Source organism: Centropristis striata, chromosome 14, assembly GCF_030273125.1.
Source record: "Centropristis striata isolate RG_2023a ecotype Rhode Island chromosome 14, C.striata_1.0, whole genome shotgun sequence".
Taxonomy (NCBI): domain Eukaryota; kingdom Metazoa; phylum Chordata; class Actinopteri; order Perciformes; family Serranidae; genus Centropristis; species Centropristis striata.
The window spans coordinates 5,313,630-5,338,089 of record NC_081530.1 but is presented as its reverse complement, the minus strand read 5'-3'; the positions used below and the strand labels follow the sequence as shown (position 1 = coordinate 5,338,089).

The 24,460-nt window shown below is 37.6% G+C and overlaps 1 protein-coding gene across 1 annotated transcript; it reads left to right on the top strand.

The window, feature by feature from the left end:
* Positions 1-745: 745 nt before the first annotated feature.
* Positions 746-24,373, top strand: asns (asparagine synthetase). Its single transcript, XM_059350275.1, has 12 exons — positions 746-846; positions 6,095-6,350; positions 7,556-7,793; positions 7,899-8,084; positions 9,129-9,230; positions 10,344-10,471; positions 10,575-10,701; positions 14,800-14,906; positions 16,327-16,427; positions 18,810-18,891; positions 19,020-19,175; positions 21,241-24,373. The coding sequence occupies exons 2-12, from the start codon at positions 6,102-6,104 to the stop codon at positions 21,448-21,450; spliced, it is 1,686 nt and encodes a 561-aa protein (XP_059206258.1). The 5' UTR covers positions 746-846; positions 6,095-6,101; the 3' UTR covers positions 21,451-24,373.
* Positions 24,374-24,460: the final 87 nt, after the last annotated feature.

Below are 24,460 nucleotides of genomic sequence, written 5' to 3'. Positions count from 1 at the left end.
GTGCCCTATTAAGGGTTAAGTTGCCCATCCCTGATATATAGAGTTACATAAAAAAGAAAGACTAAGACAAGTAAAGTACAAGTACCTCAAAAATACTTAAGTACAGTGCTTGAGTGCTTTCCCCTCATGAGCACAGAGCGACAATGTCGCTTACCACGCTCTTATTTTTTATTTTTTTAAATTAACTTTTTATTGAGGAATTTTTTAAACATTTTATACAGAACAAAGAACAAGAACAGTTGGGGTGGGGGGTACCAATATCACACAGCGTCATCATTTTCTCCTATCATCATTCTTTGCAGCAGTCGTTGTTAGTTAAATGACAGTTTTATATAAAATCAGAACTTGTAGGCTTAACATATTCTGTCCATTTTGACCATGTTTTGTAAAATGAGTCCATTTGTAACTTTAGATGAAAAGTCACTTTTTCCATTGTGTAGATGTCTTGTATGATGTTGATCCAGTCCTCATTTTGTGGTTGCTCAGGTTTGAGCCATCTCCTGGTAATGGCCTTTCTGCTTGCTGCTAAAAGAATATAAAGCAATTTCTTGTCTGCATTGCTAAAGCCGTCTAGTAATATGTTACGAGATTATGAGATACACAGTTTCAAATAAAAAGGGGAAAACAATTGAGAAAACATTCTGCAAATGATGATGAATTTCAACCCAATACCTTTGAATAATTTTACCACGCTCTTATTTTGAAGACACATTGTCTTGTTCCGGTTGTAACCCGGTGGTTATAGTGGTCTCGTGCCAACAGAGAGTCAGTGCAGCAGCGAACATCCTCATCCAGGAGACGTGCTATCTCAGCCATCATCTCTAAGGGAACATTTTTAATTCAGAGGTAAGTGGCATAGATAGCACTAAGTGTGTGCCTTGTTTATCCCTTTATATTCTAGTGGGTGGGCGCAAATAGTGACTTTCACTTGATGTGAGTTTTTATAAGAATGCTGCTCAAAATACCATTAACTTTTACATTTCCTTTAACAGCCTATCAATTAAAATGATATACACATATACTGTAGTGCACGAATATTGACCTATTCTGACGTTTTCCGTGAGTCACCGAGCAGCATTTTAGTCCTCGCTGGTTCTTGTTATGAGTGATACTGTAAAGCGCCGCCGGGAGAGGAGTGGAGCACCATGAGGTGGAGGAAGATGGTGGGGATACACGATTCATTCTCTCTCATATTGTATGTTAGTAATTATTTGTCTGTGCTGAGTGGAACAATGCCAAATAAAATGCACGAGACCTCTGGAGCCATGCTATTAGCTGTTAATGGCCATAGCTAAGCAAGTTTTTAATTACTGGGCTTTTAAAGGAGTTGGGTGCTTTTGACACTAGAGAACTGTATAGCCTATACTCTCACGCAGGGCCGGTTCTAGCCCATTGGCTGCCCTAGGCGATATTGAGATTTTGCCCCCCCCCTATGCCGTACACTAATATTTGATACATGAACTACAAGGTCTCAGAACATTTTATTTTTAGAAACTTTGGAACTTTACCAACAACAACTGAATTGAAAATAAGAATAAATAAATGAGAAAACACAGATCTGTTGATTGTAAAGACTGAAAATAAATAAAATGTACAAATGCAATAAAAATAAATTTAAAAAATTAAGAAATGTAAAAATGTAAGTACTATGGTATTTCACCATCAAAGGTTAAAGTTATATGGTATTTCACCATCAAAGTGTAAAGTAGACGTATCATATTTTATATAATATAATATTACATTTTCATTCGAAATATGGGTTGGGGCATGTTCATTTAATTCAATGAGGGTTTTATTGCCCATGCTTTTTAAAAAATGTTTCGTTAATCAATGTTGTTAAAACAAAGATGTATGCTTAAGGGCGCTAAAGGGGGCGCCCCCTGCCAATTTGGCGCCCTAGGCAGCCGCCTTGGTGGCCTGTAGGAATAACCGGCCCTGCTCTCACGTTAGCTAAATGAAAATGCAGCACCTGCTGTTAGCTAACCAGGGCTACATAGGTAGCAGTTTACCACAGTCCACAACAAGTGTTCTGCACTGAAAAAAAGGTGTCTAAAAACAAGATAAAACACTAAATCTGAGGGAAGTTATCTTGCTGCATGAACAGATAATTTCACTTGACAAGATATCTTAAATTAAGATTGTTAAATCTAGAAATAAGCATGTTGAACGCTTCAAATAAGAAAGTAACCCTTAAAACAAGATAAATTATGTAACACTTCTAAATCCAAAGGTTTTTTTTTTAAGAAACAAATAATTTGCAGTGCACTCTGCTCGGGCCAGTTCAAGAGTTAATTTCTTATTTTAAGCGTACAACATGCTTATTTCTAGACCTTTTTAAAAAAAAAAAATCAAAGCTCCATAAAGTGCACATTTAAATAAAAAAATATCTTAAATAATAGCCTATGAAATGAAATAGGCCAATCGTATTCTAAAATACATATATATTTATATGACAAAAGAATAACAAACATTACAAAGAACTAAATATGACCTAGTAAGGGCAGCATTTACGTATAAAGAAGGGGGGGGGGTGAACTATATTGATATATGGGTCAATGACGTGATCTAACGCAGTCATTGGTGTAACCAGTAATTTTTTCCCCATAAAAATCTGATTATATACAGGGAAATAAATGTGAACTAAAATGAGAAAAAAATACAATCCACGTTTACATTGCAACACTCTGGTATATAAGAAATTTTACATAATTTGTCAAAACTTTAGAAAAAAATGGTTGTATTTAGAATATGTTCTGCTCAATAATGACAGAATGTGTAAATGTAGAAATACTAAAAAAAATAAATTAATTTGATCTTTTTTAAAATGAAGTAAGTATAAGTCCACTTAAATAAACTGTAGGTGGATGAAGTATTTAATATTAATCATTTTTTTGTGGTTACACCATTTGACATCTTGACAACCCTTATTTGTCACTGACCCATATGCGATATGGTCTAATTCCAAATCACATTAAAAAATATATCGATATATCGCCCAGCCCTATTCTGCGCAGAAGTGTGCTCATAAAAACAGACATGGCCTGAGAAGCAGCCGTCAGCCCACAAACCAGTTTGTGGGCTGACGGTTTGCCTCTTTTCTTATCACCAGAACCAAGTTTTTTTCGGATCGGCAGGTGTCATCATTATAGCAGAGAAATTATGAGAAATGATTTCACTAATCTTGCATGTCTAAAAAATTACTTTGAGACGCCATGTCCACTTGACCCAGGCCTTCATACACAGTTAACTGTAAGGACATAGTGTGGTAATCATTGATTTATGAGTGTGTGTCTTGAAATCTTCCTGCGTTTTTAATATGGGAGCCAATGAGGCTGTTGGTGCGTGTTGGTGGCGCATCTATGCGTCCTACGCCCAAACTATAACTCTGACAGCTTTTCCAGAGGATTGTGAGGGAGAAGACTAATTTTCCCACGTTTCTATGTATAAATTATTTCTGTAGAGTGGAATTTGCGGCCTGGAGCGCAGTTTTCAAATTTATTTTTTGACAATTTTTTCTCTCCCTCTACACTCTGAGCGATGACGTCACACACTGTGACACGAACATTCCGTGCAATACACACCCATTATAATCTCAGAACTTCTCCAAAAATGATCATGGTCATTGAACAGGGATTGATAAAAAACTATATGACCTATCGAAACGTGGATTAATACACGATACACAAGACTTGTGTCTACTGTTTAAAGTTTAAATGGAGTGTCTCGGTGAAATTATGCCGGAGAAGTAGACGTTTAAAAATCTCCAATTATTGTTCTTTTTCGCTAATTTTTCTTCGGCCGTCCCATTCATTTCAATACAAAATTTTGGGCAGTTTTTCTTCAAGTGAATGCGGAAGAAAGGTGAAACTGAAAAGTCAGATTCTATACCACGACACTATCCTCTGATTTTTTTCTCCAGCTGCAGTGCTAGAGTGTGTGGCTTTATTTAGCTTTTACACTGACACGAAGGCGTTAGACACATACCTTTAGTAACAGCTATAGGCTAGATATCCTGTTACATCTGGTAATATGATTCAAGACTTCTAGCTTCTCCTTGTCCTCTCCCCTCTATTTTCAAACTTCCCTTTCTCACCTGGAGGCCTACTTACTGTCGCCTTTTCTTATAATAGAATGCATGATATGAAGTACAATTTAAGCAACCTACAAAAATGTAATCAAAATCCTGCAAGGTATTTTCACATTTTACTTATAGGAGACAAAATGGTCACCTCCTCTCCTTATTTATTTTATCCAACTAACCTGAGCTTTATCATGTCTGTCATCAGCCTTTTGTCACTCAAGCAAAGGTGAACATTTAAATATTAATCATAAAATAAATGCATAATAAAGTGAAAATGCTTTATTTTTGCTGTTTCATTGGAAGTTGGAGATTATTGATCCATTATGTCCCTAACGTAAATTTGTGCTGGAGTAGAAAACACAATATAAACCAATCATTATATCAAATCAAAATTACTTTATTTATCGCTGAGGGGAATTCAGTTAGTCAGGTAACTCTTGAAGAATGAGACAGTCTGACGGCTGAAGGAGAGAAGGATCTTTTGAATCTTGAGCTGCTGTTTTTTTCTCCATAAAGTTTTTGTGTAGCGGATGATCCGGGTATTTCAAGATGGCCTCGAACATCTTGACCGTTACCACATTACAAAAAATGTTGCAATATTGTTCTGTGGCCCAGATGGTATTAAACACATAGTTATCTTACTAAATGAGTATAAACTTAATTCACATGATTTGAGCCTAAACATAAAGATGGAATGGATGTAAAGTTAGAAAAACATATGCTAATTGTTAGTGTGGCTCCGTCTAGTTTTACTTGAAACGCACACTTCAATTATGGAGCGTGAGGATGTAGTTGACGCGTGTCTTAAGCCGAAAAAATCCCACAGTTTCTTTCTTATGGTTTATTGAAAACCTTTCGTTTGAGCATTACAAACAATAAACTGCAGCAACCCAAAAAATAATAATAATTATGAGCACGGTCAAAAACTAGTGTGCTCTCCTCGTCTCCATAATCCTAATTAAAACAAAGTACGCAATTATGACGTTACACACATCTCAGCCAATTCCTACGAACCAATAGGCATTCCTACAACCTCAATAAAGAACTATGAACTATGAAATACAAATCTGAATTATTTATCAGCTTCTCCACAATGTATAAAATGGCTCTAACACTAATGTATGACTTTCTTGCTCTTGGTCAATCATTTTCTATTCACATCATAATTCTCGTTTTTACAGTTTCTTTTTATGATAAATGGTGTGAGAAAACATACTTCTCCAACCTGTTGATGGGTTTGGGATTCATTGGGGTTAAGGTTTGCTTAAATGTAGAAAACATAGGGAAGTGCCCCCTAAGGTGCCCTGTCATTGGAGAAGTGTTCTCCTCTGGAAAATGAATCCTCCACCAAACTGTGCCCAAAAGGACAATGGTTCTTTCTGTGTCTGTGTAACTGACCCTCTGTTATTCACTGCATGTAGAGCAGGTGAAACAACCAAACTATTGTCCTTACAATCTTGCAGTCCACATCACATTTTTTTTTTCTTGGATAATCCTTACCTCAGACTAGGGCTGGGCGATATGGGAAAAAATGATCACAATATTTTTTTCATATTGTCCATATTGTCGATTATTATCACCATTTTTGTTAAATTGCCATTTTAACCCTAACCCTAACCCTAACCCTTTCTTTTTACTTCTCCTGGAACTTACAAACAGAAGTGGAGCAGGAAAAAGTCGACTCTGATTGGCTGTTGTCACGCACATTTCCAACATGTTTGGTTGAGTAAATATGCTCACAGCTGATCACCGTAATCCACCTGAAATTTCAAGAGATCACTAGTCGCAATCATATAATGGCCCAGGCCTACCATTTTTCAGCATTTCTGAGTAATCTAAAACTTTGGTGTCACATTAGTGTATCAAAAATGTTTTGTTTTTTTAAACTGTTCTGTTCTGGACTCCATTGAGTTTGTATGCCACAGTTATTTTACATTGCTGATTCTAGGTATTACACAGTCTATTTATAAACTGCACACACTGACACTGTATATTTCTGTCCCTCTTCCACAGCTGAAAGATGTGTGGTATCTGGGCTTTGTTTGGCAGTGATGAGTGCCTTGCAGCTCAGTGCACCAATGCCATGAAGATCGCTCACAGGGGACCTGATGCCTTCCGCTTTGAGAATGTCAATGGCTTCACCAACTGCTGTTTTGGCTTCCACCGCCTGGCTATTGTGGACCAGCTTTATGGGATGCAACCCTTGCGCATCAAGAAGTTTCCTTTCTTGTGGCTCTGCTACAATGGAGAGATTTACAACCATGACACGGTAAGACAAGCTAGCTGCATCTCTGAAACCATTGGGCTTAGTGGTGGTTTTATTAAATAACTATTGCAATTAGGACAGACAAGAATATTGACAGGTGCACAGAGGAATGACAAATTTTAATAGTCTCTGGCAATTAGACCCGATCATCATATTTTTAATGGGGTAATAAAACCATAATAGAATAGAAAACCTCTAGGTCGCTATACACTGGTTGTGGTGGTGATGTGATAAAGATAATTTGAATAATCTAGATGTGGTGAGTAGTTGGCCACTCTGTGACCCGGAGATGGTCTCCATGACATATGTGAAAGATGGAGAATAGGGATGTCTACCAACCAGCAAGAATTCTGACTCCCACAGACCGGTTATGTGCCCATGAGGCCCACAATTTAATCCACTCACATTAAGAAAGTACTCCTAATCTCAGCTCGTTAGCTGCATAAAAGACATCTGTCCACAGATGATCTCAATGCAGCTGGGACCACAGTAATGTGAGTATGTCAGTAACAACTCAACTCGTGTGTTTGGACAAGGAGAAATGCTGACTATGAACCAAAGAACACCATCCCCCCGCCAATTACATTTTGGGTGACAATCTTCTAGTAGTGCACTAGCACTACTAGTGCATAACCAGTCCAACAAACTAATGTTAATGACACCAATCAAGTATCCTGCCCTCAGCCAGGATACTTGTCAGGGCAGGATACTGTTCAGCTTGTTCAGACACTTGCACTATTTTTTTTTTCTATATCCGCCATATCCGCTCGTACAGCATTTCTTCTTGTATATTATTTCCCTCTATCTATCTATCTATCTATCTATCTATCTATCTATCTATCTATCTATCTATCTATCTATCTGTTCTCCATTAGCATGTCTTGAATTTTAAATGTGTTAAGCCTAGTAGCATCCTGACAGTAGCATTACCACCATACCATAATAATATCAGCAAGTTGTTGTCCTTTTTTTCATTTCTTCCGCCTCATTTCTGTCATGGCACTAAATCCAAACTGTGTTTCCAACAATTAGCCTTGGGCAGATTCAACATGTCCAAACATGACGTTTACAGGGCCCAACCCTCTTGGTGAATTGTTTTCACCTTGGAGTGAAGCTACTCAGCCCATGCATGTATAATGTACACTTTGGAAAGAAACAAAGAAACCTAAAATGACCCTTTCTGTGGTATTTCTTTAATTTTCATTCAGCTGAGGAAGCAGTTCGACTTTGACCACCAGACTAAAGTGGATGGTGAGATTTTGCTCCATCTGTATGACCGCTTTGGCATCCAGAAGATGGCTTCCCTCCTGGATGGTGTCTTTGCTTTTATTCTGCTGGACACTGCCAACAGAAAAGTCTTTCTTGGAAGGGATACATATGGTGTCCGCCCTTTGTTCAGACTTCTCACAGACGATGGGTTCCTTGCAGTCTGTTCAGAAGCCAAAGGTAATGGGATTGTTTATTACCCCTCCATAAATCTGCATCTTTTATACTATTGTATATGTTTTACAGCTTTGAGCGTTGCATAACTTGTTGATATTCTGATCACAGGACTTATAGACATTACCCATACAATGTCTACCCCTGCCAACATTGTGCCCTTTCTTCCTGGGCACTTTGAGATCTTTGATTTGAAGAAGAATGGCAAAGTTCAGTCCATTCAAATGGATCAGTTTCACTGCTGCACAAAAGAGCCTGCTCATGCCATCTACGACACTGTGGAGAGACTGCCTACAAGTACGTAATTGTTCATTTCAATTGACCGTATGCAAAGCTCCTCCCTCGAACCTTCCTTGTCCAATCATAGCCTTAGCAACGGTTACTAAGAGAAGAAGGTCAGTCAAGCTTTGAGCTCTGAGTAGCAAGCTGAAATGGTGTGGATACAGGATTTGTAAATCTGACACCAGTTGCCCTGAGAGTTTAGCAGGAGAAGTGGTTTTTCCCCTTTCCCAAAACTCAAAAAGCAAGGGGAGCGTTGCTGGCTGTGAATTATACAGTGTGGGTGAGCCCACTCCCAACTCAATATCACTAAGATCAACAGACACACAAATGTCTGCTCTAAATTAAGCTGCTAGCTAGCAAACATGAGTCATCTAACGATTGTCAAGCTGTTAGATGAGAAAACCCAAACCAGGTTTAACAGCTATGGTTCCTATCAACTAGCACTAGCGCTACCACTACTAGTACATAACTAGTCCAACAAACTAATGTTAATGACACCGTGTGTAAAATTAGCACGCTAAGCTAGGTAGCAATGTTGCTAGGAGCTTAACATAATACAGGGCTGTACAGAACAGTCTATCAAAATTTCACATTAACTACTAATATAAATTATCATGTTGTGTCATTTTCATGGATCGGTCACTTTCATCTCCTCACTTTGAAACAATGGGGGCAACTGATTGTTGGGGCGGAAATATCACCGTTAGCAACGGTTGGGTTCCGTATTTTTTAGTCCTTCACAATAAGTAACAGTACAGTAGAAATAAAGATGTAGCCTATAGCACAAGCTACATCAGTCTGTGCTATGGATGAATTACCATCTTATTTTACGTGTTTTAACGTCCCAATCGTCCATTATTTTGTAGCATTTTGTGAATGGGCAGCCCACCTCGTGAAGGTATTACTCCAAAAACACTCTTAAAACAGCACCTGTCGGGCATAGCAACAGTAACTAAGGGGGCAGTGCTTTTGCAAACGGTCAGTTACTGGTAACTAAGTTATTTCAAACACAATTGTATTATTTCTTTAATGAATTTCATAAATCTGATGTCTCCACAGGTTGTGATGAAGAAACGGTGAAAAGCAACATCAGAACACTGTTTGAGAACGCTGTGAGGAAACGCCTCATGGCTCACAGGAGAATTGGCTGTCTTCTGTCAGGTAATTCATAAGTCTGCCATCTATGTACGTAAATAGCTCATGTTGCTGTTTGTTTATAGAGATGGATGAAAAAAATTGAATGGAAAACTATAACTTAATTTGATCATAAGCCTCAATTTAAAATAGCCTTAGTTGACATAACTGGTTGTCATATAAAGTAAAGAGAGACACTTTTTTCACTCCCCACATCACCCTGTTCTAAACATTCTCTGTTTTTTATAATGACATTTGATTTTTGTTTACCCAACATTATCAAAGTATTCACCAGTTTGTGTGATTAAGTAAATATGCCTGATCAAAACCTATGCCTTTTTATTTTATGTCATGGTCCTAATTTTGAACCACAAACAAGAGATGGTTGATTTATAGTCAATCACAATTCAGTGTATAGCCAATTGATATTCCTCAAGATTTAGTGCCGGTCACATCCAAGCAGCAACCTCCAGGGAAGCCAACGTGGAATGCTAGCGGCTAACCGAAGCTAGCCGCTAACTGATGCTAGCCGCTAACTGATGCTAGCCGCTAACTGATGCTAGCGGCGCTGCTTGTTACAGCTAAAGAGTAGCCATTAGCGTATCAATGCTAACTCAAAATTGTGGTCGCAACATTAGCTGACATTTCATAGCGGCGTTACAATCGTGCCAGTTCAGCACATTGCAGAAGTTAGCAGAAGTAAGGATTAAAAGTTATTACAATGTAAAATTATAAGTAAGTACAACTTACAGTTGAGTTGACAAAAATCTGAATTCAGAGTTGAGCAAACTCAAAAACAAAACTTAAAATATTTAGTTTAATTGTCCAACTTAAAATTTTATCGAAGTTTCTTGCCTTGAAATTTTGAGTTCACCCAACTTTTCTTTTTTTACAGTGTAGTGGCTGGCACAGAAAAGCAATTCTATCCTCATAGACTCCCATTTTACAATACCCAACTTTACAGCAACATTTCTTCTTTTACACAATCTGTGTTCCTACTTAGGACTTAATTGCACTTTGTCCCTCATACAGTTGAGTTACATTATCACTGTAGACATTTCTTGGAAAGCGGTATTGATGAAGTATGTTATTGATTGATGTGGTTTGGGGGGATCCTCCGTCATGTTGTCTATTTTCCAGGTGGTCTAGACTCAAGTTTGGTTTCTGCAACACTGGTGAAGCTGGCCAAGGAGGAAAAGCTGCAGTATCCCATCCAGACATTTTCAATCGGGTCCGAGGACAGTCCAGACGTCATAGCTGCTCGTAAGGTTAGTTCGTCTGTTAGGAGCCTTTCACCTGTTTTCCCTGGTCGCTTTGTTAAATGTTCATTTAATTGGCCACAACGACAATTTGTGGCTTTGTGTTTGTCAGGTTGCAGCTCACATTGGCAGCGAACACCACGAGGTGAACTTTACTGCAGAAGAAGGCATCCAAGCTGTTGAGGAAGTCATCTGTCACCTGGAGACCTATGACATCACCACCATACGTGCCTCTGTTGGTGAGCAAAGCATGCAAGGAAATCTAATCACCAACCCGAACCTGATCTGCACACCGTCAGCTTTATGTATTTCATACAGCATACAGTCTTTTTAGTTGGGGGACAGGGCATGTTTATGGGGGAATGGAAGGTGAACATTAGATGCCAGATAGAAGTAATTAAAACTGTAAAAGTATGAGGTGAAGTCCAGTCCATATTTTGCAGCAATTCTTACAATGTTAAGAACACCATAGAAAAATCCACGACATTAAGACATTTTGAAGATTTCTTTAATTTCAGTGTACTGTATCCAGTTTATGCATTTCTAAGACTGTGTAGGGACCCAGTATGCAGAAATATATTGAAATACATTACAAACATTAATACTGTATGCAAATAACTGCATGGTAAACTAAAACATGCTAGTTTTTCCCTTGCTAATATGCTGCCTAACTTTTGAGCATGTTTTCAGCCTCTTCCAGTCCAGGCGGACTAAAGCATGCAATGTTAATTGTTGATAACCTACTCTGGATGCTGCTTTATCAATTTTTGACCTGTCTATGGACCAACCTGCACATTATTACACTGCCTGTAGGCCACCATGCTGGCTGTGCCTTTTACACAAACTCGACTTGCCCCTGCTGCGGCTCTGTTACCAGGTTATAGTTACAGAGGTGTGACTGTAAAGGCTTCACAGTAAAATTTCAGTTCAATGTTCAAAAAAATGAAATTCACATTGATAAAGGGTTCTAAATCAGGATTGAAATTGTATCAGTCAGTAATGCAAAAATATAAAATATTTTTTATGAAGTTGTCATTAATAACATTAATAACAACGTTAGCTGTACCTAATTGCCATAATTATAAACAAACATTAATGACAAACAAGCTATAATATAGAAACTATAGGTTCTGTACAGTTGGCTCTGCAGCAGTACAGTGTGCAGTTATGGCCTCCTTTTGTTTACAACAGGCACCAGACACAGTTTGTTTACGATCAGCGACGGACACTTTGTGTACAGTTAGCATGCCGGTTTGTTTACAATAAGCACTGGATGCTGTGCACAGTTAGCGACATCGGTCGTTGTGCATGCTGCGAAGCTGAACAGTGATTCAGACCAAGTGGGAGGTGTGTGTTAGACATCAAATATTCCACTTCTGGCGCTTTCATAGTGCAGGAGAGACGTTACAGAGCTGTAAATGTCCCGGCATGAAACGGCATATTGAAAGGGGCTTATGACTTAAAAAAGAAAAGCTATGCCGATCATCACCCCAAGTTACTATGACTAAAAACTAAATTTAAAAATATATATTAAATACATTAGTTATTGCAGGGCTGTTGTGTATATACAGGTGCAATAATGCACTTGCCCAAATACCGGTGTCACTTCATTTTATATTGGAAGAACTGCCAAAAATTAGTTGTTTTTCTCATGTTGGTGCACTGAAAAAAATGTAAAAAAAATTTAGCAAAGTTAGTTAAAAGTTAGCACAACAAAGGAAGACAGTTGTCTGCTCAAAAACAAGTTGGTGAGTTGTTGTTACTTATATCTTTAAGTTGGGGTTCACAACAAGGGACAATAGTTCTGCTAACTCTTATTTCTTTGTTGTGAAATTCGGTCATTAGCGAAAGCTGGCGGCTAACTGATGCTATCGGCTAACTGATGCTAGCGGCGCTGCTTGTTACAGCTACAAGAGTAGCCATTAGCGTATCAATGCTAACTCAAAATTGTGGTCGCAACATCAGCTGACATTTCATAGCGGCGTTACAATCGTGCCAATTCAGCACATTGCTGAAGTTAGCAGAAGTAAGGATTAAAAGTTATTACAATGTAAAATTATAAGTTAGTACAACTTACAGTTGAGTTGACAAAAATCTGAATTCAGAGTTGAGCAAACTCAAAAACAAAACTTAAAATATGTAGTTTAATTGTCCAACTTAAAACATTTTTCGAAGTTTGTTGCCTTGAAATTTTGAGTTCACCCAACTTTTCTTTTTTTTGCAGTGTAGTGGGGTACAACATGGTGCACTGTAATATAGTGCAGAACACAACATTTTGCATTAATTCTGTATAAGCTGCTTTTTTTTGGCACCAATCTTTAAGAAAACAATCCACATTATTCACAATTGATTTAAATCTGCAGTGGCAACTGATACAGCTTACCCAACAAAGCTTTTCAGCAGTCAGGAGTTCACAGCTTTGTCTCTCTGGCCATTTTCACTTCTTTGAAAGGTCGCCTCACATTTCTGCTGATTTCTGCTGACATGCTCATTGATGTGACTGAAAATGTTCCTGCTGCATCGCTGCATTCCATTTCCTCCTGATTGGCTTGTTTGAATACCAGTGGAATTCAAAAGAGGTCAATAGAGGCAATATATGGGACATTTAGTGTGCATCAGCGCATCAACCATAAACATGTAGAATCCACAATCCAATAGTAAATTGTCATATGCAATGATAAAATCATATTAAAAATTGACTGAAACTTAATCTAAGTCTGGTAAAAAAGTTAATGTAAATTAATTATGTAATCATGTCTTTCATCTTTTTATTGGAATGAATATGTGGCTCTCATTATTTGATTTAAAGATGTGACCATGTGTTGCTTAATGTGCTCATTTGTTACTTCAACATTTTAAGTTGGTATCGCTCCATATCCTTATTTATATTCAATTCTGGAACAGAAAATGCTCCATAAAAAGAACATCTGTTAGTAATGTACAGCCCTTTATCACCAGTGTGAGCCCAAATGGCATGATGGAGCGATAATCAATCATCAAGGCTGTTTAAATCATCCTCTTTTAATAGTTGTCTTCTGAAAAAGAACTCTCATTGTGGTGTGTTTGCATCAGGACACTTTTTTATTATAAAATCATGATAATGTATATTCTGATTTGACAATTTAACCCATAAGAACCCAGACCCAGTTATCCGTAAAGGATGTGTTCTATAAGTGGACCACATAGAACACATTTCTGATGTTTAAAAAAAAAAAAAACTACCCCTAAATGTCAAAGATCTGTGATGTGACATAAACGTTACAATGGTATTTATGTTTCTGATATTTCTTATTTTAAAATAGAAAAAAACTAGACACATTTTCTGCTTACAGAGACACAAATTTGCCTTTTTATTTTGCATCTCCATAGCATACATCGAAATTAAGTCTTTAATTTGTTCAAGAAATATGTTCAGAACAAGTTAAATGCAATACAGGACATCCTGTTGACGGATTAGAATTGTTAAATGGGTTTAAACTTAGCCTAGTAATAAAAATAAGCTTTTTGAAATTAGCTACTTTTTCACATTTCTGTTTCCAGTCACAGCCACATTTTGGAGAAGTCACTTCTTAGGGATTTCATGAGTTAATGTGAAGCATAAAGCTGAATATGGGAAGATTATAGAAGATTTAAAGTGTTTGTTACACGGGTGTCACCATGGGTTCTTATGGGTAAATTAGCCATCTCTTTCTTTGTTTTTTTCTTTGTTTTTTTTTTGTTTTTTTGGAGTTGAGGTAACTTTAATCTTTAATGTTTTAAAACTGTGATGCAACTGGAACATGTTTACACTCTTTAACGTACAACATTTTATTATCATTATTATATGTTATATACTTTATTTCTTAATATAATCATCATATACATTTTTTTTTTAACAGCTGTCATCTCTCAACATCAGAGCAAGGCGTGTGTTGTTCAGGGACCGTTTTTTATTAAACTGCTCAAAGGAAACATTTATGACTAAAAAACAAAAAATTAAGTAAGAACTATTTAACGTATTCATTTTTTGCTCGATGTGACTCACTGCGCTGAATAAAACTCCAACCTGTCAACGCCCCACACTCTATACAGTACCTGAACACCTCACATTCATTTTAGTTCCCAAACGCCCCACGTTTACTTAAGATCCTGAACACCCCACACTTATTTTAGTTCCCGAATTCCTCACGTTTACTTAAGTTCCTGAACACCCCACACTTATTTTAGTTCCCAAATTCATCACATTTATTTACATTTTTGAACGCCCCATATTTATATTAGTTCCCGAGTTCCTCACATTTATCTTAAGCCATCTCTTTCTAATGAAACACTTTTTTCTTTTATTTCTTCCACTGTAGGGATGTATTTGATTTCGAAGTACATCAGGGAGAAGTCGGACAGTGTGGTGATCTTCTCTGGAGAGGGCGCTGATGAGCTGACTCAGGGATACATTTACTTCCACAAGGCAAGTCCCCACAAACCACTCTCTACTTCTTTGGCAAGGGAAACTTTTGACATGGCTATATTTTGTTAATATTTCATAAATAACAATACATAGTAGTATCAGATAATTAATCCAAATAAAAATATATTCCTGCATAGTTGAGTATGAATATGATCAAGGTGTATGAAAGCCCTTTAACCCTTTATCAGGCAAAGAACTATATTTGGTAACTTCAGGTAATATTTCGAGAAAAGAAGTTGCAAATTTACTAGATTAAAGTGGCAAATCTACAAGAAAAAAGTGGCAGATTTAAGAGATTTAAAGTGGCAAATCTATGCGAAAAAAGTCGCAGATTTATGAGAAAAAAGTGGAAAAACACAACTTTTTTCTCCCAGGACATTAAGTTGGGTTGTCATGTAGTATTGTTGTAGAAAATCTTTAAAGAAAAACAACAACTGACGACCAGGTATATTCGAATAGCAGCCCTGTGCGGGATTTATTTGGCAAGTATCAAAAACAGATGATAGACAAATCCAAAAGTCAGAACAACACTGAGAGAGACAAAACCCAGTTTCTCTCTTTTTACTTTTCAGGTTGGTGTGTCATTGTTTCTGTGTAACTAAGGTTCAACGTCCTGTAATTTCCTGTTATGAAAAACACTTGATATAAGAGCACACTTGGGATTTCCTAAATCAGAGCTGTTCATGTCTCAATCAAGCAGAAGTTTCCTGTAAAGAGACTGTGACTGTTGGTCAGATTTCTGTGTGTTTATCAAAACATGTTTGATGCATATTTAAACTGCTATATGTCAGATATTTTAAGACCCCAATTGGGGTCGCGAGATAATTTCTGGGGGTCGCCAAATCATTTTGGAAGTCAGCTCTGTCTCCACTGTGTTAAAGTGTTCATGTGTTAATGTGTTTTTGGTCACTTAATGTCTTTTTTGGTCATTTTGTGTCTTTTTTTGGTCATTTTGTGTCTTTTTTGGTCATTTTCTTTCCTTTTTTTGGTCATTTTCTTTCCTTTTTTTGGTCATTTTGTGTCTTTTTTGATCATTTTGTGTCTTTTTTTTGACCATTTAGTGGTGAATTTGTGTGTTTTTTGGTCATTTTGTTTACTTTTTTGGTCATTTACTGTCTTTTCTGGTCATTTTGTGTCTTTTTTGGTCATTTTGTTTCCTTTATTTGGTTATTTTGTGTCTTTTTTTGATGATTTTGTGTCTTTTCTGATAATTTTGTGTCTTTTTTTATCATTTTGTGTCTTTTTTGATAATTTTGTTTCCTTTTTTTGGTCATTTTGTTTCTTTTTTGGGTGATCTGAACTGTGCGTGTGAAATTGTGTTCAGTGAGCGGGGGTCGTGGACAACATGCATGTTAAATTGGGGGTTGCGACTCAAAAAGGTTGTGAACTACTGGCTTAAAGAGTTGTGTTCCTGCCTCAGGCTCCGACTCCCAAAGCAGCTGCGGAGGACAGTGTGCGACTGATGAAGGAGCTCTACCTGTTTGACGTCCTGCGGGCTGATCGTACCACTGCTGCACACGGGTAACACCTCTCACTTCATTCATCACCACGGCCATCGTTAAATAATTCAGATTTATGAATGTATTCATTCTTTCAGTTGTAATACCTAATTAACTCTGGAACAATCATTATGATTTCTGAGTTAATTATCATGTTTATGTCTTCTTCATAGGCCTGCAGTAAAATTGACATATTTAATTCTGAGTGCTGTTATCATCATCAATAAGCATCACTTTTTCATAACTTCATCATGTTTGTGGTCCTATAAATTTAATATTGACTTAGTCCGTGTTTCTAAATGATAAAATAACATGATTAATGGGGGCGTATAAACAAATAATTGCTTATGAATCACTTAATTAACAACATAAACTTGGTATGATGGCCTTAGTTTGACTATGACCGAGGCATCGTAAATGGTTTGTGAGCTTTAAACTAGTACTATACATACAGCTTCTCTTTTTTTAGTATATCAACAAGTATTAATAATTGAAATGGAGTCCAAAATTATGATCTGACTTTTCGAAAGGGGTCACAAAGGCGATTGACTCATAAGCAACCAATGGTTAGACGTAGACATAATTATTAATCCATGAAGGGACATTTTTTGTATTACAGCAGCAAAAGGCACAGAAATATAAAACAAAACATATTAAATGGAATTGGCATATAAAATGAAATAGAACAAAAATGGAAAATCAGTGCAAACTTCGGCAGTAGTGCAAATGTATTGATACATAAGTATTAGATTAGTTGTGTGGTGGAGGGGGGGGCTTATTTTTCAATTTTAAAAAAATATTTTTTTTTTTTATATTTTTTTGGCCATTTTGTAGCTTTATTGACAGGAGAGATATTGAGATTGAAAGGGGGAGACATGCAGGAGGGCTCCGAGCCGGATTAGAACCCGGGCCGCCCGCTTACGAGGACTGGGCCTCTGTGGTATGCGCTCTACCAGGTGTGCCACCGGGAACGCCCCGGAGGGGGGGGGGGGGCTTATTTAACTGAAATGCTATTTGAAAATTACTAAAGAGCAAAGTTCCCCTTGTTTAATGTGACTTACGGTCAAAACTGTCCCTGAGTGATTATGCCACAATCGAAAACCATACGTCACCTCCGGAGTCTCGTTAATCTTTTTTTGTAATGGAGACACGCTCTGAGCGGGCGTCCATATGAGAGGGCGTGGCCTGAGACTTTCCCAGCGCCCACTCTTTCCTCTAACGGAAACACGGCTAATAGCTCATGTAAAACATATCCATTGTTGTTCAATTCTTGTTTGGTTCAGTGAAAATATCACCTGTCCATCCTGCATTCCTACCCTCCACTCAAGTATGCTCCATCTGTACACTTCTCATTTAGTACTTTTTATACTAGCAAGCCATTCAGTTAATTTGGCAGAAAAATACTTGACATAATGGACTGACATTAGCAATTGCACTAATTAATATTGTATGACAGCTTTTGAGAATGTTAATTTTCAGTAACCTTGATAAAATGCCTGAGAGGTTTTAAGATCTCATCTTTAATTTGACCACAAAAAGGTAATTCCTTCATTAGAGGAAAAAGACAACCTTAACGGCAAAATTAATAATGTATTATAATTTAGGGCAAATGGTGATTGATTAAAGCTAGATAATGGGTGCCTAAATATCTGCAGTAATGAAAGCCATCAAAGCCAATTAGGTAATCCTGGTTTTAAAACAAGTAAATTAAAAATTATTAACAGTGATAATTATGAGTAATGTATTATTGCCCATTTCATACAGTACCCCTTATTAGGGCTGGGCGATATGGCCCTAAAAGCATATCACGATATTTCAGGCTATTTTTGCGATAACGATATTCTTGACGATATTACCAAATACTTAAAAAGATATAGAAAATATGATTTTTTTAGTCTGTAATCTAAAATGTAGTGTGAAGTGCAAATCTCAACAGTTGCCAAATGCTAAAAAAAGAAAATAATAAAAAATATCCATTTAGGGGTTCTGGGGGCATATTTTAATGACATTCTGTAAAGGAGAATAAAGGTTCTTGTATGTTTTATTTAAGGCATCTTATTTTGACAGTCTTCTTGTAAGTTCTGTGGTGGATTCTCTTAACACACTGTGCTCTTATTTTGAAAGCTGCATGTGTTTAGCAACAGGGAGTAAGTAGCTTTTTGTGATTAAAACAACTTTTACCACTACATCAAGAAGTAGGAACGTTGCCAATATCATGATATGCATTTTTTTTAACCATAAAAAAAAAAATACCGATATTATCGTGAACGATGCGATATGGCACACCCCTACCCCTAATTCAGTTCTGTACCCACATATCCTACAATTATCCTGCACCTTAATTGTGGAGTATATTTGTTATTGATTTGTCTGAATTCATCTGATGTTCCTATTTATTGTTTAGTCTGGAGCTCAGAGTGCCTTTCCTGGACCACAGATTTACAGCATACTACCTTTCTCTGCCTGAGGAGATGAGGATCCCGAAGGTCAGTTCATCCGTACAGCTGTTGTGTCATCTGAGCTCACAAACCAGTGTTTATTTCACCGTCCAGCAATTTTTGGAGGCAGCGTTCCAGCACGGCTTTGTAATAATAGTATTTTCCTGTCCAAGCAGCATGGGGTGGAGAAGTATCTTCTGAGGGACTCCTTCAAAGATCTCAACTTGATCCCAAATGAGATCCTGTGGAGGCGTAAAGAGGCCTTTAGTGATGGGATGATGTCTGTGAAGAAGTCCTGGTACATCTGCCTGCAGGAGCACCTGGAGTCTATGGTATGTCACGATGTAAAGACAGTAGCTGTTCAGTTTCAATTACTAACAAAAAACACACACATTTTAATGGTGCATATTTTTGACGAAGAGGAAATTATTGGAAAATTCAGGATTATTGCAATATACACTCACCGGCCACTTTTACCTTTTATTTATTTTTTATTTAACCTTTATTTAACCAGGGAATATCCCATTGAGATTAAGAACCTCTTTTTCAAGGGAGCCCTGGCCAAGAGGCAGCAAACACAAAATACAGTTACATATTTACATAACATACAGACATTAAACACGTCATGAGAAACAAGTGCATGTTGTGGAATTGCCTTTCAAAGTGGCATCTGCTAGTCTTCTGCTGCTGTCGCCCATCTGCTTCAAGGTTGGACATGTTGTGTGTTCAGAGATGCTCTTCTGCAGATCTTGGTTGTAACCAGTGGTTATTAGAGTTACTGATGCCTTTCTATCATCTCCAACCAGTCTGACCATTCTCCTCTCACCTCTGGCATCAACAAGGCTATTTTCTCTTTTTCAGACCATTCTCTGTAAACCCTAGAGATGGCATGGAATTTTTATGGTGATTCTCATGCGCTGTGTTCCAATACCCATACTTCCATGAGTACACTTAAACGCAGCACACTATCCGCACTTACTAAGTACGCAGATTTCAGCAGGTGAGTGTTGTTCCAAATCTAATACTCCGTGGTGCACTTACCGGAAAATTACGCTCGCAGCTCATCACCCGCGAAAAACTTCCCACTTTGAACGGCGAAAAAATTACCCTTTGTGTTGTTTAATTTCTACTTCTACAATCCGGCAATATGGCTCCATTAACGCAGCAAATGTGGAGAATGCGCCGGCGTCGTCAGCAACGTTACCTACCGCTCCGCTGTTGTTTCGGCCGCCATTACAAACATTTTTTTCGAGCTGAGCGGCTCTGCCTGGTTTGCCTCTTCAGCTACGTAGACAAGATGGCGGCCGTTGAGTGCGTGTAGTGTACATCGTTCCACACTCAACGTTTTGACCGTTATGAGGGCAACATCCGGGTCCTTTAGGTACACTTCTTTTCGCTGCGATCAGAATCGGAACAACCTGTGCACTCAGACTAAGTATAGTAAGTATGAGAAGTATGGGGATTGGAACACAGCACTGGTCTTCGTGTCTTAATGTTATATTTTGGATTTGTATCAATTCTCAAGTTGTAAACAATGTATTAATTTAGCACAAAGTCTGTGTAATAAGTAGTATCAACCCCAAAATTACTGCAACAAGTTATCAGACATAATTAAGCATGACAATGGCCGTCATAATTAGGGGTGTGCCATATCATATCGTTCACGATAATATCGGTATTTTTTTTTTTTATGGTTAAAGAAATGCATATCATGATATTGGCAACATTCCTACTTCTTGATGTAGTGGTTAAAGTTGTTTTAATCACAAAAAGCCACTATTACTCCCTCTCGCTAAACACATGCCGCTTTCAAAATAAAAGCACAGTGTGTTAAAAGAATCCACCACAAAATTTTACAAGAAGACTGTCAAAATAAGATGCCTTAAATAAAACATACAAGAACTTTTATTCTCCTTTACAAAATTTCATTAAAATATGCCCCCGGAACCCCTAAATGGTTATTTTTATTATTTGCTCATACTCAAGAGTTGAGAGTAACTTTTTTGTATTTGGCAACTGTTGAGATTTGCACTTCAAATTACATGTTAGATTTTTATTTATTTATACAGACTAAAAAAATATTTATTTTCTATATCTTTTTAAGCATTTCCTAATATCGTCAAGTATATCGTTATCGCAAAAATAGCCTGCAATATCGTGATATTCTTTTAGGGCCATATCGCCCAGCCCTAGTCATGATGTTCTAAGCCTATATAATTCAAGATTTGAATAGGCGCCTAACCACAACACAGTGTGTGTGTGTGTGCTGAGCTGCATCTGAAATGAATCTTCATGGTCCCAGTTTTCAGTCGGTGTAGAAAACTTCTCTGTGGCATCTACTGCTGACCTGCTATCTCCCCCTAAATACCCCGACCACTGCTTCCTGTCTCCTCTCAGGTGAATGATGACCAGATGGAGAAAGCTCACAAGACGTTCCCTCACATCCCTCCACGCACCAAAGAGGCCTACTACTACAGACAGGTGTTTGAGAAGCACTTCCCGGGCCGAGCTGAGTGGCTCTCCCACTACTGGATGCCACGATGGACCACCGCCACCGACCCCTCAGCTCGGACCCTGGCCATCTATAAACCTGATAAAGACCAGTGATTCACTGGAACAGTGTCAGTCAGCAACATGTGTCATACTGGCTGAATTTAGTTTAATTCAGTTTCGATTTAGATTACTTGAAACTTGTTCTACTGAGGTTGTTTTACACTGTGGTGTAGTTTTTCAGACTTGGACTTGAGCAGCGCTTTGTCAGACCTGCTATTTAGGGAGTTCCACTTAATCGTAGGAAATTAATTGAAAGTCTCATCTTATGTTCCACAGCTGCTTGTACAATGTGTCACAGCTTCATAATTATTTGAAAGCAGCAAGGCTAATGCGTGTGCTCCAGCTGCAGCCTGTTATTTCATGATTGGCATGCATTTTTATCCAGTACGAGTACTCTGATCTTACATTGACCTTAAATCCCATCATATACAACTTGGTTGGCAGTAGCACGACTGGATTGTGCGCTGTTACGCCACTGGTATTAATAGCTAACCTGACACACCAGATGGTTTGCTACGATCCTACAACTGTCATGTGACATTTGATATTGTGAGAATCCAGCTGTTGTGCAAGGTAAATTAATAGGTAAATTAAAATCGATGCACACAAGAAAAAACAAAAACACGCCTGAAACATTTTAATTCTCAACAGCTTGTTGAACATCCCAGTAACACATTTAAGTAGAGTGAGTACTACTACTACTTTAACCCATTGACGCCTAAAACGCCTGTAAAACCTCTGGGCGATTTTAAAATAAGCCCCTAAAACCTGAAGTTTTTCTGGAAATTCAACAGAAGTGTCAACGCTTCTACTAAATAATAGATTTTTCAGCCTCTGTAGCAGATAGAAATGAAATTCAAAAATTATTTGAGAGCTTATACAAATACTACAAAACGACGTATCCACTTTCCAGGCTTCAATGGGTTAAAGCTGCACACTCATTCTGTATGTCAGAATGAGAGGAGCTGTACTGCATGTGGATTATGTACCTCTGGACAAGCACATGCTAAACCATGTCAAGTACACTTAATGAGGTCAAATTCATTTACTGCAGTTGATTTCAGTGTGCAGCATGGGCCATTGATGCCTGTGTGGTATATGATCAAATAGCCCCTTTCAGGCCTGTAGGGGGCATCAGATCCCTATCATACAGATAGGTGTGACAGTGTAGCTTATAGTTACACAAGCACAGCTAGAGCCAGTTAGCACTTATTAGAGCTTGACTGATGTGTTAGTTTGGTATGTGAGTTTTTATTCCGTTAGTGCTTAACCCATTGAGGCCTAAAACGGCTGTAAAACCTCTGGGCGATTTTAAAATAAGTCCCTAAAACCTGAAGTTTTTCTGGAAATTCAACAGAAGTGTCAACGCTTCTACTAAATAATAGATTTTTCATCCTCTGTAGCAGATAGAAATTAAATTCAAAAAGTATTTGAGAGCTTATACAAATACTACAAAATGATGTATCTGCTTTCCAGGCTTCAATGGGTTAATGCAGTTTACTTTCTTTGTGGGGAAGTTTGCTCCTAATCCAACTTTACTCAGATTGCAGGTACGTTATGGCTATACATATTACCAGGCTCTGTTCATTTTGTGCAGCCTACTGCAATATGTATATGTCATGTGCTATTGGTTTCTTTTTATGATCACAAAGGGCTATGCAGTAGCCAAAAGAAGTGGTGGAAGTTGAAAGCAGTCGTGCTCTTACAGCTTAATCTGATAGTGGATCACAGTTTGCCAGTAGTCCAGTGAATAAATTAGTGTTAGACTGATGTGTCAGGTCTCTATCCATCTGTACAATACTTGTGTTTTTATGTTTTAGCCCATTAACTCCATTAAATATTTTTTTATATTTTCAACCATTTTCCAAAACATACAATTTATTGGAGTTGTTTCCTAGCTTCCAGGCTGGTTTCTGTTCATTTCTTAATTGCCTCGATCTTGGAAGATACTTGACAGAAGTATTCCATCACTGTAAACACCTCATTATCTTTTGTGCTGTTCGATTTATTACATTACCAGGTTTGACTGAGCAGCTTTAGTGAATCTGTTAAGCCTACCTTCTGGAGCTGCTCCCTCAACTAAAACTTTTTTTTAAGTAGCATTAGTCTGAGCTTCAGTGCTTACCATTAGTTACATTATCTTTGATGCTGTGGTGTGTTTTTTCCCTCAAAACCAAGTTCAGCAGCATTGTCCTGCTGGTACTTCTAAGATATTGTTGCCACATAACGTAGGCCATAGACATGACGATAAATACATTATAATAGCTTTAGACTATTAATTGATTATGGATTTCTTCATACCTACTATAGCCAGAAAGACTGATACTGCAGCTTACTGACTCATATCATGCAGTTTGTGTAAAGGACCTTTTTTATTGTTTGTCATTGGTGGAGGTGCATCATATGTGAACACTGTCAGTCAAACTGACTTTTCATACTGTTTAATGTCATCTCTGCTGTTCTTGCTCTGGGAAAAGGTCATGGGTTAAGACTCTATGCAAATAGACAATTGAATTGTAAGTGTGTGTGTTGCAAAATGTTTGAACAAGGGTCGGGTGATAGGATGTTGTATATCTTTGGACATCAATGTGAAAAAGTACTTTAATTGGTTAAAAATGTAATTTACAGAGTTTACTGTATCGTGATAAAATGTAAAATTGTATCCAAAGATTTTAAGAGTATCGTCTATCCCTCACTGGAGTGTTGAGATGTGAGAGTGAACTACAGGAAATGGTAACGCCTGACAATATATTGCAATTCACTAAACATTACAGCATAAAACACGAATAAAATATTACATATTTTAAACTTCAGCATTCTCAGAGTTTATTGCAAGCCCTGTTGTATAGGTTTATATTCATTATATTTTTAGTTCTGTAGTTTGTCCACCTCCTAATATTACGGTTGACTTGCTTTCTTCTTATTGTTGTGGTTTCTTACTAATTGCTGCTAAAATAAATTCCCCTCTTGGTTTTTGTTTTGAAATTGTGTGCTTGGTGTCATGCCTCTGTCCTCCACCAGAGGGCGTCCTCACTTCATCTTTTAAAGATCACTCATGTGTTTC